We start from the raw sequence: 14,584 nt of genomic DNA, 5'->3' as shown, positions 1-14,584 counted from the left end.
CACACAGCACTCAAACACACATACAATCACACTCACAGAAACTTACATACATGTGCATGGCTCGCATGCACATACACATACTTACATGCACACATTGTCTGTAATGCACACATACATATTCACATAGACATGCACACTGTCTGTGACATATACATGCTCCCATTCATACGGTCTCACATGTGCACATATACACATTCATAGTCTCTCTCTCACGCGCACACACACACACACACACACACACACTCACACTCTGTCCCTGTGTGCCTGCTGTCTCCGGTGGCTTCCGCCGCTGCACCTGCAGGGTGCTCTCTTATGTCAAATGTCACTCCTCAGGGGGTGACGGCGTGTTTACCATTGTGAAGAGGCACCAGCTGGGCGCTCGGATGGGTCATCGCTGTCAGGCAGGCTCAGAGCTGACACACACACACACACACACACACACACACACACACACCAACGTCCCTGTGTCCATCGGGGCCTCACCTGCTCCCGCCGCATCGTCCAGCCGTGTCCAGCCATTCCAGCCAATGACACGCTGGCGCTCCGAACAGCAGGGCCATCGCCAACATGAGTGTGCCAGCGCCGCCCGTCACGCCAGCGTCAATCACATGCTGCGTGCCCGCTCTGGACCTGTCAGGGCCAATCAGCGACAGGGGTCTGCTGACCGCGCCCCCCCTGCCCCGCGTGGCACCTCAGCGCCATGTCGTCCAGCCCCACGCGCCCCCGCAGACAAACAGGGGAAATCCTTGTTATACAACCGCCCCCCCCTCCAGCGCTGCGGGCCTCCCGGCGGGCCGGGTGTACCGCGGGGGCCCTGACGCAGGGAGACCCGCGGCCGGGACGTTGTTAGGAAGCGCCTGCCAATTAGCGTCGCGCCGGGCCTGGCCGGGCCGACCTCCACTTGACCGGGGGGCTTCCTCTACCTCCGCTCTTGCGTAAACAACAACGTCCCCCTTTTGAAGAGAGGCCGCCAGTCCCAGTGTAATAACATCGCTCATGTTTGATGTGAGCGTCAGCGCGTCAACACGAGAGCGTGTGTGCGTCTGTGTGTGTGTGTGTGTGTGCGCACGCGTTTGTGTTAATAGAGTGTCACTCTGGATGTTTGTGTGTTACGGTCGAGGACACGAGAGCATAAGAAGTTTAATGGCAAGAACAGGCCGTTCAGGGCAGCCGAACTCGTCACTCTAATTGTGCTTCCCCTCGTCTTGTCCTCTCTCGTCATTATGAAGGAGATGCAGTTCTATCTTTGACATGTCAGCCGCTTTTTTTTAATTCCTGTCTCTGCGTTCCACACACACACATACACATGCACACACACGTACACGCACACACACTTACAGAGGTTATCCCCTCCTCCTGGCGAGTGTGCGTGACCCCATTAGCACATTCCCAGATAGAGCCGGGGGGCTCTTATCTACCCCCGACTCATTAATTACACTTTGTTCCCCTAAGTGATCTATTTCGGAGATGCCCCCCTCCCGCACGGTCCACTCCGCGGCTGTCTCCCCCTCGATAAAGCCGTAATGTGCAGCGCGAGTCAGGTCAGCCCGTCGTCCTCACCTATATGAAGTGCGGGGCCCTATACATTAGTGCATACATTGAGGTCAATCTGGAAATGGCCGCTAATTGCGGGGGGGAGGGATAACACCCAGCAACCCCTCCTCCAGGCTTGTGTATTCAGACACTTTGACACCTGAAGTTATGTGGAGCGTCGAGGTCCCCTCTCGACCCGGTTCCAGGAAACGTCATCGTCAGTATGGTGGTTCTGAGCACTGAACGGGTGCTCTGAGAGGCCCGATGGGTCGCGTTCGCAGTGCGGGCCGTACTCCGCCCTGCCGCGGGGTCGGAGGCGCTCGGAGTTGCGGGGCGAGGTGCGTTCGTCGACCTGCACGATGAACCCTCCCGGCTCAAGCCGGTTCTCATATGGTTCTCTCTTAACCCTCTCACATGGCACTCGAATGCAGAGCGAAGGGACCGGCACAGAGTGTCACCCAAACCTGGTCCAGCTCATGTTCCCGTCAGTGCAGGTCCTCCAGAGTCCATTAGGCTCAGCTGAAAGAGCGGATCTCCATCCCGAGCCTGCTCGTGTCAGCGTGACCGAAGTGCACGCCGCGCACTCTCTCACTGCATGCGCTCCCTGCATCGAATGGGACATAGTGAATATTTATCGGAAATGGAAGCGTTTGTCAGGCACGTTGATTGGATTTAATTCCTCACCGTACGGTAGAGTGAGTCTTTTTAGTCTTCTATTGAATGTCAGGATCAATTCAAACATGAACTTAGCCTCTGTGGTTTTCTATAGTCTGTAAATGTACAACAAGCATGTTTTTTTTTACTTTGCAATGCTGTTAATTTTGCTCCCATTCATCATAATGCTGTCATTATATATTATTATTTTTATTTTATTTACTTATTTTTTTATTAGATTTGGTTTTTGTTTTGTTTTCACCGCAATACTAGTTAATGGTTACTAGATAGCTACAATAGTTGCCATGAGCCACAGCTGTCAGTCATCTAAGGGGGGGGTGACGGACAGCCAGAACACTCAGGTTTGGAGTGAATGCAGCATCCGTGGGGTGAGTAGGTGTGTGGGAAATGGGATTCCACGCTGATGAGGTATGGCTATACCACTCCACTGCGCCCTGCTTCCTGTGCTGCAGCAGGCCCTGTCCGCAGGAGCAGGTTATCTTAACCTGTTTTCCCCCATTAAGCATACAAAATAACCATCATTCCCACAGGGAGGCCTTTGGTTCATATGAGCAACACACGCTAGCAGCTACGCTAACTGTGTAATCGTAGTTACTGTTTGAATGAGGCTGGCGGCGCCGCCTTTCACCCGCCGTCCACAAAGACGCAGACCTCCTTTAGGCTACAGACTGACAGCTCTCGTAAGGGCGTCTTCCGTTTCTCACCGCGGCAGTGACACCGCAGACAGCGGGGGGGTAACCGGATCAGGCCCGGGCCCCCGGGTGCGAGAGCTGGCCGGGTTTCACCCGCGCCGACGCCGGCTCACACGCTCAGGTGCGTCTGCTCGGCCGGCGCTGACACACACGGGAAAATTTCGAATGCCTCCTCCCATCTCACCACTTTCCCTCTGCGCTCTGTTTCGAAAGCTCAGAATTAACAGAGGAGGGGAGGAAGAAAAAAAAAAAAAGCGGCCATTATGAAAATAGAATGAAGTTTAAAAATAAATGCGGTCCTTCGCGGCGGATTTGCACGGCGGTTTTAACGCGTGTCAAGTTTCCGCTTCAGAGGAGTTTTAACTGGAATGTTTTGTCACATTAAATACAGCACTAGTCAGCCGATGTTCTGTGGGCATACGGAAATCACATGGTATTAATAACATCCAATAGTCTGATGTGTCACTGTGTCAGTGCCGCGGCGGTATATATTTAACTGTTAGAGAAGTGCCGATACCATCATTTTTCTTTAAAGCTTGCAGCCTGTCAGGAAGGCTGATGTTTTTGGTGTATGGCGTGTAAACCGAGGTCGGCTGTAACTCCCATTGTAAAGACTCGATGCACCGTAGGTTTATTTATGTATGGAGAGTTATTGATTTACCTCGACACTCTCAGTCTCTCTTTGCTGAGACTTTGAGCAGAGGCAGCTTGTTGCTGGGTTTGTGATTCTTCAGCAGGCTGGCAGTGTTGGCCCCTGGTTTCTAAGCATAGGGCTGCTTGTTTGCCTCTGTGAGGAAAAGCTGTGTGACGCAGTGATTTTTTTTTTTTTTTGCGTTAAATCTACGCAAGTTATGTACGTTGTAGTATGACGTGTAAGGGATTTGTTAGTGGTTTTGGAAGGGAGACATGGTGGAGCAGTGCGTGTGTGTGGTGCCACCGCCCAGCGGGGTCACACTGTCTCTCTCTTTATGGGGTCCCACCCCCCCCACCCCCCCAAGCCTGCCACCCCCCACATCCCGTCGCACCATCACAAACGCCGAGCCCCCTGGAGGCCGTCGACCAAGGTGGTCCCGCCGCCCACTCCTCTGACACATGACAAAGCCGGACTCAGAGCCGGGGGCTGTGTGTGTGTGAGGGGTGGGGAGGGGAGGCTGGGGGGGGCTCGAGGGAGTATAAAGAGGGCTTTTTTCCCCTTAGCTCGCTCTTCATAGAATTCTCTGGATGGCCGCAAGGTATCTGATGTGTCGGGGCTCTGAGAGGCGAATCGCTGTCTCAAGAGCATCGGACACCACCTGATCTCACACACGCACACCCCCCACCCCCTCCCTCCACCCCGCTGGCACTCTCCTGGGCTCCGTCAAAGAAAGGCCCATTGTTGGCCGCAGTGGCACCGTCCCCCTGTCCCCTGTCCCCTGTCCTCTCATTCAGGCAGGACCTTTCTGTGGCTGCTCCTGTCTGTGCTGTGTCCTTTATCTCGTTTTCCCCTCTTTCTGTATCAGTCTTACTCCCCGGGCCACTGTGCGGAGTCTGTCGAGAGGCCAACTGAAGAGGGGGAGAGTGAAAGAGAAAAGGAGAGAGAGGGGAGTTTTTCTGTCTCTTTTATCTCGGTGTGTTCTTTTCTCTTCTTCTGCAGAATGATTGCATTGGAAGTATGTTCACATGGATGTTATATTTTTATATATTCCCTGGAAGTTTGTTCACATGGATGTTATATTTTTATATATTCACCATTTGTAAGACTGTTTTGGCAATATTTTACTTTGTGAGGTCATGCCAGTAAACCATAATTGAATGTTTGAATCGTGAGACAGAGGAGAGAGTGAGGTAAAGAGGTAGAGAGAGAGAAAGAGAGGGAGGCAAAAAGTAAGAGAAAGAGATTCACTTTAAAAAAAGCCTTTATTTAGAACTGGCCGTTATAGACCATGGCTGTTTACATATCCATTTCTTACAAGCGCAAAATATGACCACAACCCCTAAAGGGAAATATGAAAAAACACTTATGCGTCATTTCAATACATTAAAATGGAAAAAAAAGAAAAACATTTCCTTCCTCAGATTCAGTCATGTCAATATCAACGTGCTCTCCTTGTTCACTTGACAAAGAAAGCCTCCTGTCAACAGCCTTTTTCAAAACATTGCCATATTGTCTTTCAGCTCCATGAAGCAGGTTCAAGGAGACTGCAACTGACATTTTACACTTGCCATGGTATCTCCAAATCCCTGGCCTTCATTTTTATCCGTGTGTGCTTGCAATAGTGCCATTATTGTTTAAAGAGGGAGGGAAAGAGAGAGAGAGCAAGGGTTAGAGGGGAATAAGGAACAGAGAGAGGCAGTGAGTAGAGAGAAAGGGAGAGAAGTAGAGAGGGAAGGAAGGAGAGAGAAAGAGTGAGAGAAGTGGCAAGGGATAGAGAAGAGAAGTAATGAGAGAAAGGGGAGAGAAGTAGGGAAGGAGGGAGAGAGAGAGAGGAAGAGAGGTTGAGAGGGATGGAGGGAAGGAGAGAGAAAGACAGAGAAGTAGACAGGAAGGGAGGGAGAGAGGAAGAGAGGTTGAGAGGGACAGAGGGAAGGTGGGGGAAGAAGGGAAAGAAGACAGGGAGGGAGAGGAGTTGAGGGCACGAGGGAGTGGTGGAGGGAATGTGCAGTGGCTGCAGTGGAGGTGGTGCTGATTCATGTGTAAATTGGCCTTTATTGTGGGCCCTGCAGAGAGTACACACACAGATAAGAGGCACAGGGGGTCAGGACTCTACGTGGGCCTACTTCTCCTGTGGCCTCAATGACAGCCTTGTCAGCGATGATCAGATAGGACTGGAGAGAAACACGCACACGGACACTCATAAATACCACGTCTCGCGCGCACACACACACACACACACACACACACAAGTGCTACAATGTACACACCACTCTACCTGCGTCTGGAGGTCTACCTTCTCACCCAGACACCTTCACGCACGCACACACACACACACACACACACAGACACACATACACACAGACACACACACTAGAACATACACGCTGCTGTAGATCTGTCGCCTGACCCAGACACCCTCACACGCGCTACAACATGCACACTGCTGACCACACTCCTTTAAATCTGTCTTCTGAGCCAGACGCCCTCACACACTCGCCACAACAAGCACGGCGCTCTATGCCCTCCTGTAGATCTGCCATCTGACCCAGACACCCTCACACACACACACGCCACAACGAACACGGTGCTCTGTGCCCCCCTGTGGATCTGTCTTCCAGCCCAGACGCTCGCAGTTCCTCCCGCGTGAGCCGCCGTTTACGCAGAAGTCGGTTTAGCGGGTCTGCTTTTTTGCTTAAGGGCGGCGTCAGACGCAGAGTGAGAAAACGGGAAGTTGTGAAAAAGCCGTCCGCAGGCAGACGCGCTTTACCTGCCTCTAATTGTCGTCAGCTTACGCAGAGCGAAGGTAATGATGCGGCGGAGCCGGGAAGGTGCGGAAGCGTGTGGGAATTGCGTCCTCGCAGTGCGGGCGGGCGGCGGCGGCTCATTGTTTTCGGTGTCTCATCTCGCCTCGATCCCGGAAGGACGGGGCTGTCTGAATTAGCGCACGTGTAAACAGGGAAGGGTTCTTTGTGCTTTGTAATCTGACAACACCACGCCACATTATGAATATGCCTGCGCCAGGCCGTGGTCTCTGAGGAGCAGGGAGCCGGGCGCTGAAGGCATCTCTCTGCGTCATTTTTTTTTTTCTCTCTCTTGAGTCTTTTGTCCTTAACTTTTAGCTATGAATTTAAGTGAGGATGATTTTTTTTTACACTTTGAATATGTCTTCTTAAGATTAGCGTCCACAGAACTCAACGGTGAAGTGTAGGAATTGTGGCGAAAACTAGTACCTGCTCAAGTTCATTAGTGAAAGTTAAGGGCAAAGCAGTGTAAGCTTTGGATAGAATGCCCCATATGGTGCTCCCTGCAGTCTTGTTAACAACATGATGTATTGACAGTGTTTGATTTAGTCCTTCCAGAAAATGGCTGTCGGAACCCAGCCACTTCCACCTCTTCTTTTTTGAAGGTGGGTGTTTGCTATGGTGTAGACATTCCCTGTGTCAGATGAGCCCTTCTGCCTATGGTCTCAGGTGGATGTGTGCTTTCCAGGTGGTGAAACGTCTCTTTGTCAGTACCTTTTTCGCTCTCCTTCTTATCCTCCTTTCTGTCCCTCCATTTTGTTACGGCCTTACTTACGGCATTTCTGGATTGTTTACGTCCTGTGTGCAGCAGTGTATGTGTGTGTGTATGTGTGTGTGAGCGCGCGCATGTGTGTTCCTGGATGTGAGCTTGTCTGTGTGTGCATGCTTGCAAAAGCAGGGAGAGCTTTCAGTACCTCACTGATGCAGTGGGCAAAGGTGTGTGTATGTATGTATGTGTGTGTGTGTTTGTGTGTGTGTGCGTGTGTGCGCGTGTGTGCGCACATGTGTGTGTGTGTGTGTGTGTTTGTGTTTGTGTGTGTGTGTGTGTGTGTGTGTGTGTGTGTGTGTGTGTGTGTGTGCGCGCCTGGTGAGGGCAGTTTGTCTCAGGCCCCTTCCATAACTTGAGCCTGACCCCAGCCCGGTTTGGAGGCCCGCGTCTGCGCTAATGGAGAGCCTTTGTGAGCCGCTCCTTTCAGCCTCCACGGACGGGTTTAAAAACAGAAGCTCTCTATTCACACCGAACAGACAAAAACATGTCAGGCGAGCTAGCAGGCTCAGAGTGTTTACCATTTAAATCCTGACCAATGACAACCCGGATCAAACAAAGGCCCTTGAGCGGGAGGGAACCGAGTGCTGTTTACAGTGATAGTCTTTTACACTGTCCTGCTCCCCATCTCCATTCAGATATGGCCCCAGAGTCTCAGGGAACATTTGAATGAAACACATACTTAAAAACAGGGCTGTTTGTTTGAATCAGCTCGCTCTCAGCTCTCAAAATCAGTGGCCTAATTATAGGTGTCTCTCTAAAATGGTCTTTCAGATGGGTTTCGGCAGCTCTGGCTGTTGAATGCTCCGATTCGTTTTCAGAAGTATTTCCACGACCAGTGGTTGGATCTTGTTTATCTTCGTTTAATTAGCTTGGCATATCTTACTATTCTTAATAAATGAGCACAGTTATGCATACACACACTCAATCACACACAAAAAAAATTCAGAACAATGTTGTATTTTATGTAAATAGTTGCCGTGATTCTCCTGAGTCTGGGACTACAATGAACAGTCGCTGTGTGTGAAAACACCTTCTGATAGCACCATGACAACACGTGTGAAGGGTCAGCTTGAAGTGAAGACACCTATGCTATCTGTAAATCTGAAGGTGATAATAAGTTTGCTTTAGGTTGTGTTTTACGTTCATTTGCTACTTGGCCATTAGCGTAGTTCAAATGCTCTGTGATGGATGTTTCCATTGCACCTACATACACTTACCAACGGAACAACTTCTGTGTGGAAATGTTCACTTAAACTGTGTGATCTCTGAAGTCATTTCTCTGCAGAACCTTTGATACGTTAATCTGCAAAGCCCTTACTGTATTTGACATCAGCAGTGTTCTTCACAGCTTTCAAAAATAAAAAATAAAAAAACGAAACCCACCATCGTGAATTGGCAGCCATAACGTTGGTTAAGTGCATGATTGGCCCATTTAGCGATGGAGTGCTTTGGCATCCACAGGAAGCATACACAGATGTAATTTGTGTCATTGAATTCCCCATTTATTCAGTTTAAACATGAAAGTGACTCACGCAATACACAACAAACACAGCACAACAAGAAACGTGTCACCAAAGAATATCACTTGTATAATATATAGTCCATATGTTCATATATATATTACCAGTGACCAGTGACCACAAAACATGCAGTTGACATTGAGAATTGTTGCAAGGTAGGTGTGAGTGACAAAACCATTTGTGCAATCCATCTAAAACTAAATACAAAACACTGTCATCTATATATTCTGAGTAAGATATATAATGTATGTATTATATAAAATATTTAATCACCATATATGTATGTATAAACCATAGTAAATAAAAAGGTTATCAGGGACCGGAAGTAAGGCAGCTGACATTGAGAAATGTCATAAGGTAGGTGTGTGTTTCAGGTTAGGTTTAACTGAAGGGACTTCAGAGGCCAAACACTTATATCAAGTGGCCATAACTGTCCTTGGTCTCATGTTGTGTTATAAAGACTCCTCTCCAAGTCTGTAAAAGAGAGGTCCTTAGCAATGACAGCCAGTCATTAACTTAAAAAAAACACATTGTAACCAGGCAGGAATCCTTTAAATGCACTGCACAGAAAAGGACACTTAATCGTTTTATTTGTTTGTTTGGGCTTTTTGATGATTTAAATAATACAAAAAGAACAGAGTGATGATTTCAACAAGTCAGCGTTCTCTTTCAATTTATGAGGAAATATTGAATCCTCTCAACAGGCCCTGAGGCCAGTATTTCAGATTTCTAATTTATATATGTGTAATGAGTTTTGCCTCATTGTTTTCTTCAACACAACCTGAAATAATAAGTAAAGTAATTAAAAGCAGTATGGGGGGGGAGACCCCACTTACTGGCAGTTATTAAATATGAATGGCATTACAACGGTGTCATCGTTTTTATGAAGGAGAGTGTGTGTATGTGTGTGTGCGTGCGCGTGTACAATTTACAAAGCTCTCATGGGTGAGTAAGTTCAAATTTGATTGGTCATTTTAGCTTAAGACAGTTTTATGCATGCAGTTCATAAGAACCGTGTTACCGCAGCAAGTTGATAGCCGCTGACACCTGCTCTGTCCTTGTTTGTCCACAGCAGACAATGTCACTTCCACTTTCAGAGAAGTCACACCGCAAAAAAAAAAAAAAAAAAAAAACTACATGAATAGGTCAAAACAGGAGGCGCTTCCTCTCAACCCAGTGAACAAGCGCATGTCAGAGACAAACAGTCCAGCTTCAGGAAATCTAGTCACTCAACAGCAGTTGGGAAGATAGCTGTGTCCACTCAGTTTATGCAAAGGTGTCTTTTCCACTTATGTTTTAACATTTTTGTCGTTGGTTTGCTGCAAGCTGTCGCTTGGAGCAGTTTTTACTAGGATTTATTTAAAACAAAATAAAGATACTAATAAACCATACATTTGAAAACCCTTCCTAGTTCTTGGCTGTTAAAATGAAAGAAAAATATATATCCTGCTAAGACAAGTGTATTTTACTGCACACTGTTTACTTATTGTTGAAATAATTGATATGTAACGCTTTGGAAATTAGGTTGGATATATTTCAAATAAAATCACATTTAACAGTGCGAAAGCCTCAAACGTACAAGGTTTGCTTTGCCATGCGTTGCTCGTTTTAACGCAATATGTACTTTGGAAATCTGTGCTGCAACAAAGCCGTAGCACTACGTTCCAGCATTAATGTAATTATGAATTGCAGAAAAAAAAGTTCAATTCAAATAAAATAGGCCATTAGTACACAAGCAATTAAGAAGCACGGCTTTAAATAATGTACCACAGATGGAAACTAATTATAACAAGCATGCTTTGATTTTTTTTTTTCTCCCTGTTCCTTTTTTTCTCGTTTTTTTTTCTTTTTTTCATAGTATTTCTCCGGGCGTTACTTTGAGTTTTCATTCACCTTGTATTTGTTTTGAAATCGGTTACAATCAGAAGATTGCTGTTTGTCACAGCGTCGTGCTTTTGGTCAAAGAAAGCATGGCCCATAGCGATGGCGGGATTCCTCTTTCACCGAACGAGTTCTGCTGCCTCTCCACGCCGTGCACATGAATAATAATAACAGTAGTTGTAGTCATCGTAATAATAATGATAATATGCATGGTACGACGTGAGGGGCTGCAGCAGCGTAAGTGGCAGGGAGATCAAACAGCTGCTCGGTTGTCCTGAAAGAGGTCCAGTCGGGTTGACAGGGGAGGGATAAGCAGGGGGAAGCAGCCCCTCTCTCCCATGGAACTGTTAGAGAGGGAGCAAATGGCATTATGGGTGGAATGTCTGAGCACAGCGGAACTCCGATGGTGAAGAGAGGGGGGGTGGGTGACCTGCAAGCATCAAAGATGGGGGGGGGGGCTGGTCATTGGTCAGCAGTGTGTCATTTCCCCGGTCAGTGGTGTGGGTGGTGTCAGCAGAGGACGCTGTGAGGATCGCAGTGTGTGGGATTGCAGCGTTGCTTTATTTGTTGTTTGTTTCCAATGTCCCAGCCAACCCCGCACCCAGCTGTCCAGATACAGCTTTCCTCCGAACTCACAGGCGGTGATGTAAGCACGGGTGGCATTTCGGCAGGCCTCAGGAACCTTACAAAATTACAAAATCCTGCACCCACCTCTGATGTCACCTCAGCGTTAAACATGAGACAGAGTGTAGACTAGACTTACAGCGTTGTATTGTTATTAGATTTTTTTTTCTAGTAACATCTTTTGAGTTATACAGTTTAACTGGGAAAGTGCTACAATACAACATGACTGTAAACCTGACATCAAACCTCAGAAACATTTTGAAAAATGAAATATAATTCAATAGGTATCTCACCATAAATATTTGGGAGAAAATAACGTGCATTAAAATAACAAGCAAAAATCTACATACATAAAAAATACATACAAAATTGTCTGAGTGTAAATTACACAGAAAACTGTCACCCCCACAGAAATTCAAAAATGACTTTAACAGCACATCACACTGTAGTCTTGCCTCAAACAGTAAACTAAAAGACTATTTAAAAACTATAATTACAACCTTATAGTCTTAGTCACTGGCTTCTTTGATGCTTTTGCATAATTATATTTTAATTATGTTACATTAATTAGACCCCAGAATGAGTAGTCATATCACATAAAATTGCTTGATTAAAATAAAAAAAAACACGACTTGAAGACAAATTGAATCCTCAGGTTGGTAAAGAAGTGGAGTCTTTTCTCTGCCTTTATCTGGAAGAGAAATCCCTTTCCACCAGAGAAGATGTTTCATTGATTTGCACACCTCTTAAGGACATCATTTTGATTTGTGGAACTGAACACTGCAGTCTGTCAGTGCTCTGGAAGTTACTTTGAATAAGAGCGTCTTCTCTTCATACCAGTATGTCTGACATAGCTATCATATATCCATATATATGTACTCTAGTAGTGAGATCATTACATTATGCACAGTAACCATGATAAACCAATATTGCAACTAATATATTTACATAATGTCACTGCTACAAAGATGAGCATATAAAAACGCTTGCATCACTGCAGGCCTGACCCAGTCGCGCTCCTTCTCAGAGACACGCTGCACTTGATTCCCTGATCTGGGGTCAGCCGGAGGAGTTCCTGGCACCACAGTTCACAGCGGGTTTGAGAAGGATATCGGGGTCCGGCTTTGATCGTTCCTTTAGCTCACACAAAAAAAGCAGGAGGGGAGAGCAACCCCCCCCACTTCAGATTGGATATGAATTATAGATAATGAGTGTTAAGGCAACACCTCTCTCTCCCGCTGTCCCGCCGGGACCTGTGCAGGTGAAAGACGCCGCTGCGAGGGTTATTAACTCAATGATTGCCAGGTTGGTAAACTTGACCCAAGGCGCTGATCACCCTGTTGTCCATAAAACCTAAACGGCACTCACGATCCGCACAGACACCTCCCCCCCCCCAACACTCCAGCCGTCTCCATTAACAGTGGCCAGCCTGGGGTCAATCTAATAAACAGGGGGTCAAGCTTGCAGCCACCGGAGTATGCGGGCGGAGTGGGCGGAGCCAGAGAGGTGTATTTTTTAATTGTATCCCACAGGGCTGGCACACGCATGCGATGCTAACGCGGAGGAAATTTCCGGAGGAGAGACAACCGCGTCTGTGACGCTGCTGTTCGATCCGCGGAGCTCCATAAATGTATGTGCTCAGAGCAGAAGGCTCCGTTGCCAGGATTAGTTTGCACTCTAACAGGGAGCCTGGATTATCATCTGCAGGGGCTAAATCAAGGCAGAATCGGTGAGATTTTGGGGGTCACTCAGCCGGGCCTCCCTGTAACACGACGCCCTGACTACAGTTGCCGTCTACTAACGCTCAGTCTCAGCGCGCGGCTACCCCCCCCCCCAGCCACATTGTTGTTGGAATGGATTGCAGCCCCCGAAAGTCACACGCACGGGATTGTGGGAATGCCACACACACGCGTTGCTAAGCAGCCAAACATGGTGTGAGAGGGAATGAGAGCTGTTAGCCGGTAGAAATCAAGTGTCGAAGCGGCGTCTGCAACTGTAGCAATGACCTATTACCACACTGTCACACAAGTGTTATAAAGCAGCCTTGAAGACACAGATGTGATCTGGTCCACTTATCTGAAATGGATCCAGATGGCTCAGTTGCCCCAGACCAGAACATGAGATTTCTCTCACCTGGAATGAAGAGGGAGGCAGAACATGTGTCACACTTTACTTGATAGCGGCAGAATCTGAATCTCCAGGAAAAAGTCAATGACGGTATGTTTTTTGGATCATTTAGCTCGTGTGATATAACTGCAGGAAGAAGACGGGGCAATTTTGTGTTGCACAAAGCATTATTGTAACAATATCAATGCGCAGGATATAATCCTTGTTTGTTTCGAATTCAAGTTGCATTTTGCCTTTGTTACTCAACTATGTTAACCATACACTGTTCCTACCACAATGAGAAATGTATTTGTTACTGATTGTTTCGAGGCCAGTTACTGAACGGTATTGTTACCGGACAGTTATAAGAATGCATCAACCAGTGAAAATAGTTTTGAGCTGTGTGCTGTACGTAAAGAAAGACCATCGTGCTGCCCTTCATTTCCTCCACATCTGATCAATCATCGCTGCGTGTTTCCCTGTGCTGGAAGGGAAGGAAAAGAAGTGAGAGTTCTAGTGTTTCTGACACCAGACCCAGGGGTGCCCCCACCCGCGGCAGAGGACCAGGCCAGCCCGCCGGGCGGAAAAATCCGGACCAACTGTCTGTCCCCAGTACAACATGTCCCCGACACCTCCACCCCGTCCCGCTCCAACCCCCCCCCCCCCCCCCCCCCCTCCTGTTGCCGAATATCTCAATTAAGAGCGCCCGTCGGTCCCTCTGTTTGCTCACCCCCTGCCTCTCTTGCAGGTACGGAGCGGCACGAGCTGACTTCCTGGAGAAGTTTCCACTCCATATTCAAGTTCTTCGACGACGCCCTCCTCGCTCAGGACTGTGACGCCAAACCTTCCGCTACTGTAACCACACGCAGCTCCAACAGAAATAAACATGAAGAGTTTTAGAACAAGAAAAAAAAAGGGGAGATGTGGGGGGTGGGGGGGGCTGTTAGAGGGGGGTGGGCACCTAATCCTTTTCCTTTTCCTTTCCTTTCCTCTCTTTTTTCTTTTTTTTTTTTACCCCTGCAAAGAAAAAAAGATCCCCCTTTCGCCGTATGCATTGTTTTCTTCTGAGAGCACCGGGTCGTGGTGTATACATCTAAATAGCGTTTTGCATTATTTCTGGATGAGTGCAACTGTCAAAGCAATATGGGTTCACTGCTCCTGCTTCCTGTGGGCTGCAGGCTGGATTTGGTGCTGCCCATCAGCACTAAGATTAAGCATGACAGCAGCGAAGCACAGTGTGCCACAGTGCACCTCTAATTGCCCTGACATCGCCCTGAACTGAGCTAATGCCCCGGCAGCACCGTCTCCCCCAGGTCCTAATGCCCCAAGGCCATTTCCCTCCAAGCTCT

The 14,584-nt window shown here is 47.8% G+C and overlaps 1 protein-coding gene across 2 annotated transcripts in view; it reads left to right on the top strand.

Annotated features, from left to right (window-relative positions):
• fam172a (family with sequence similarity 172 member A) overlaps positions 1-14,143 on the top strand; it is a 154,215-nt gene extending 140,072 nt beyond the window's left edge. For both annotated transcript variants that reach the window (XM_036527677.1, XM_036527679.1), the window contains exon 11: positions 13,984-14,143. In XM_036527677.1, coding sequence (XP_036383570.1) covers positions 13,984-14,135 — 152 coding nt within the window. In that variant the 3' untranslated portion in view covers positions 14,136-14,143. The remainder of the gene's footprint in view (positions 1-13,983) is intronic.
• The last annotated feature ends 441 nt before the right edge of the window (positions 14,144-14,584 follow it).

The sequence above is a fragment of the Megalops cyprinoides genome, chromosome 4 (assembly GCF_013368585.1).
Source record: "Megalops cyprinoides isolate fMegCyp1 chromosome 4, fMegCyp1.pri, whole genome shotgun sequence".
Lineage (NCBI taxonomy): Eukaryota > Metazoa > Chordata > Actinopteri > Elopiformes > Megalopidae > Megalops > Megalops cyprinoides.
This window is presented reverse-complemented; position numbering and strand designations above follow the sequence as displayed.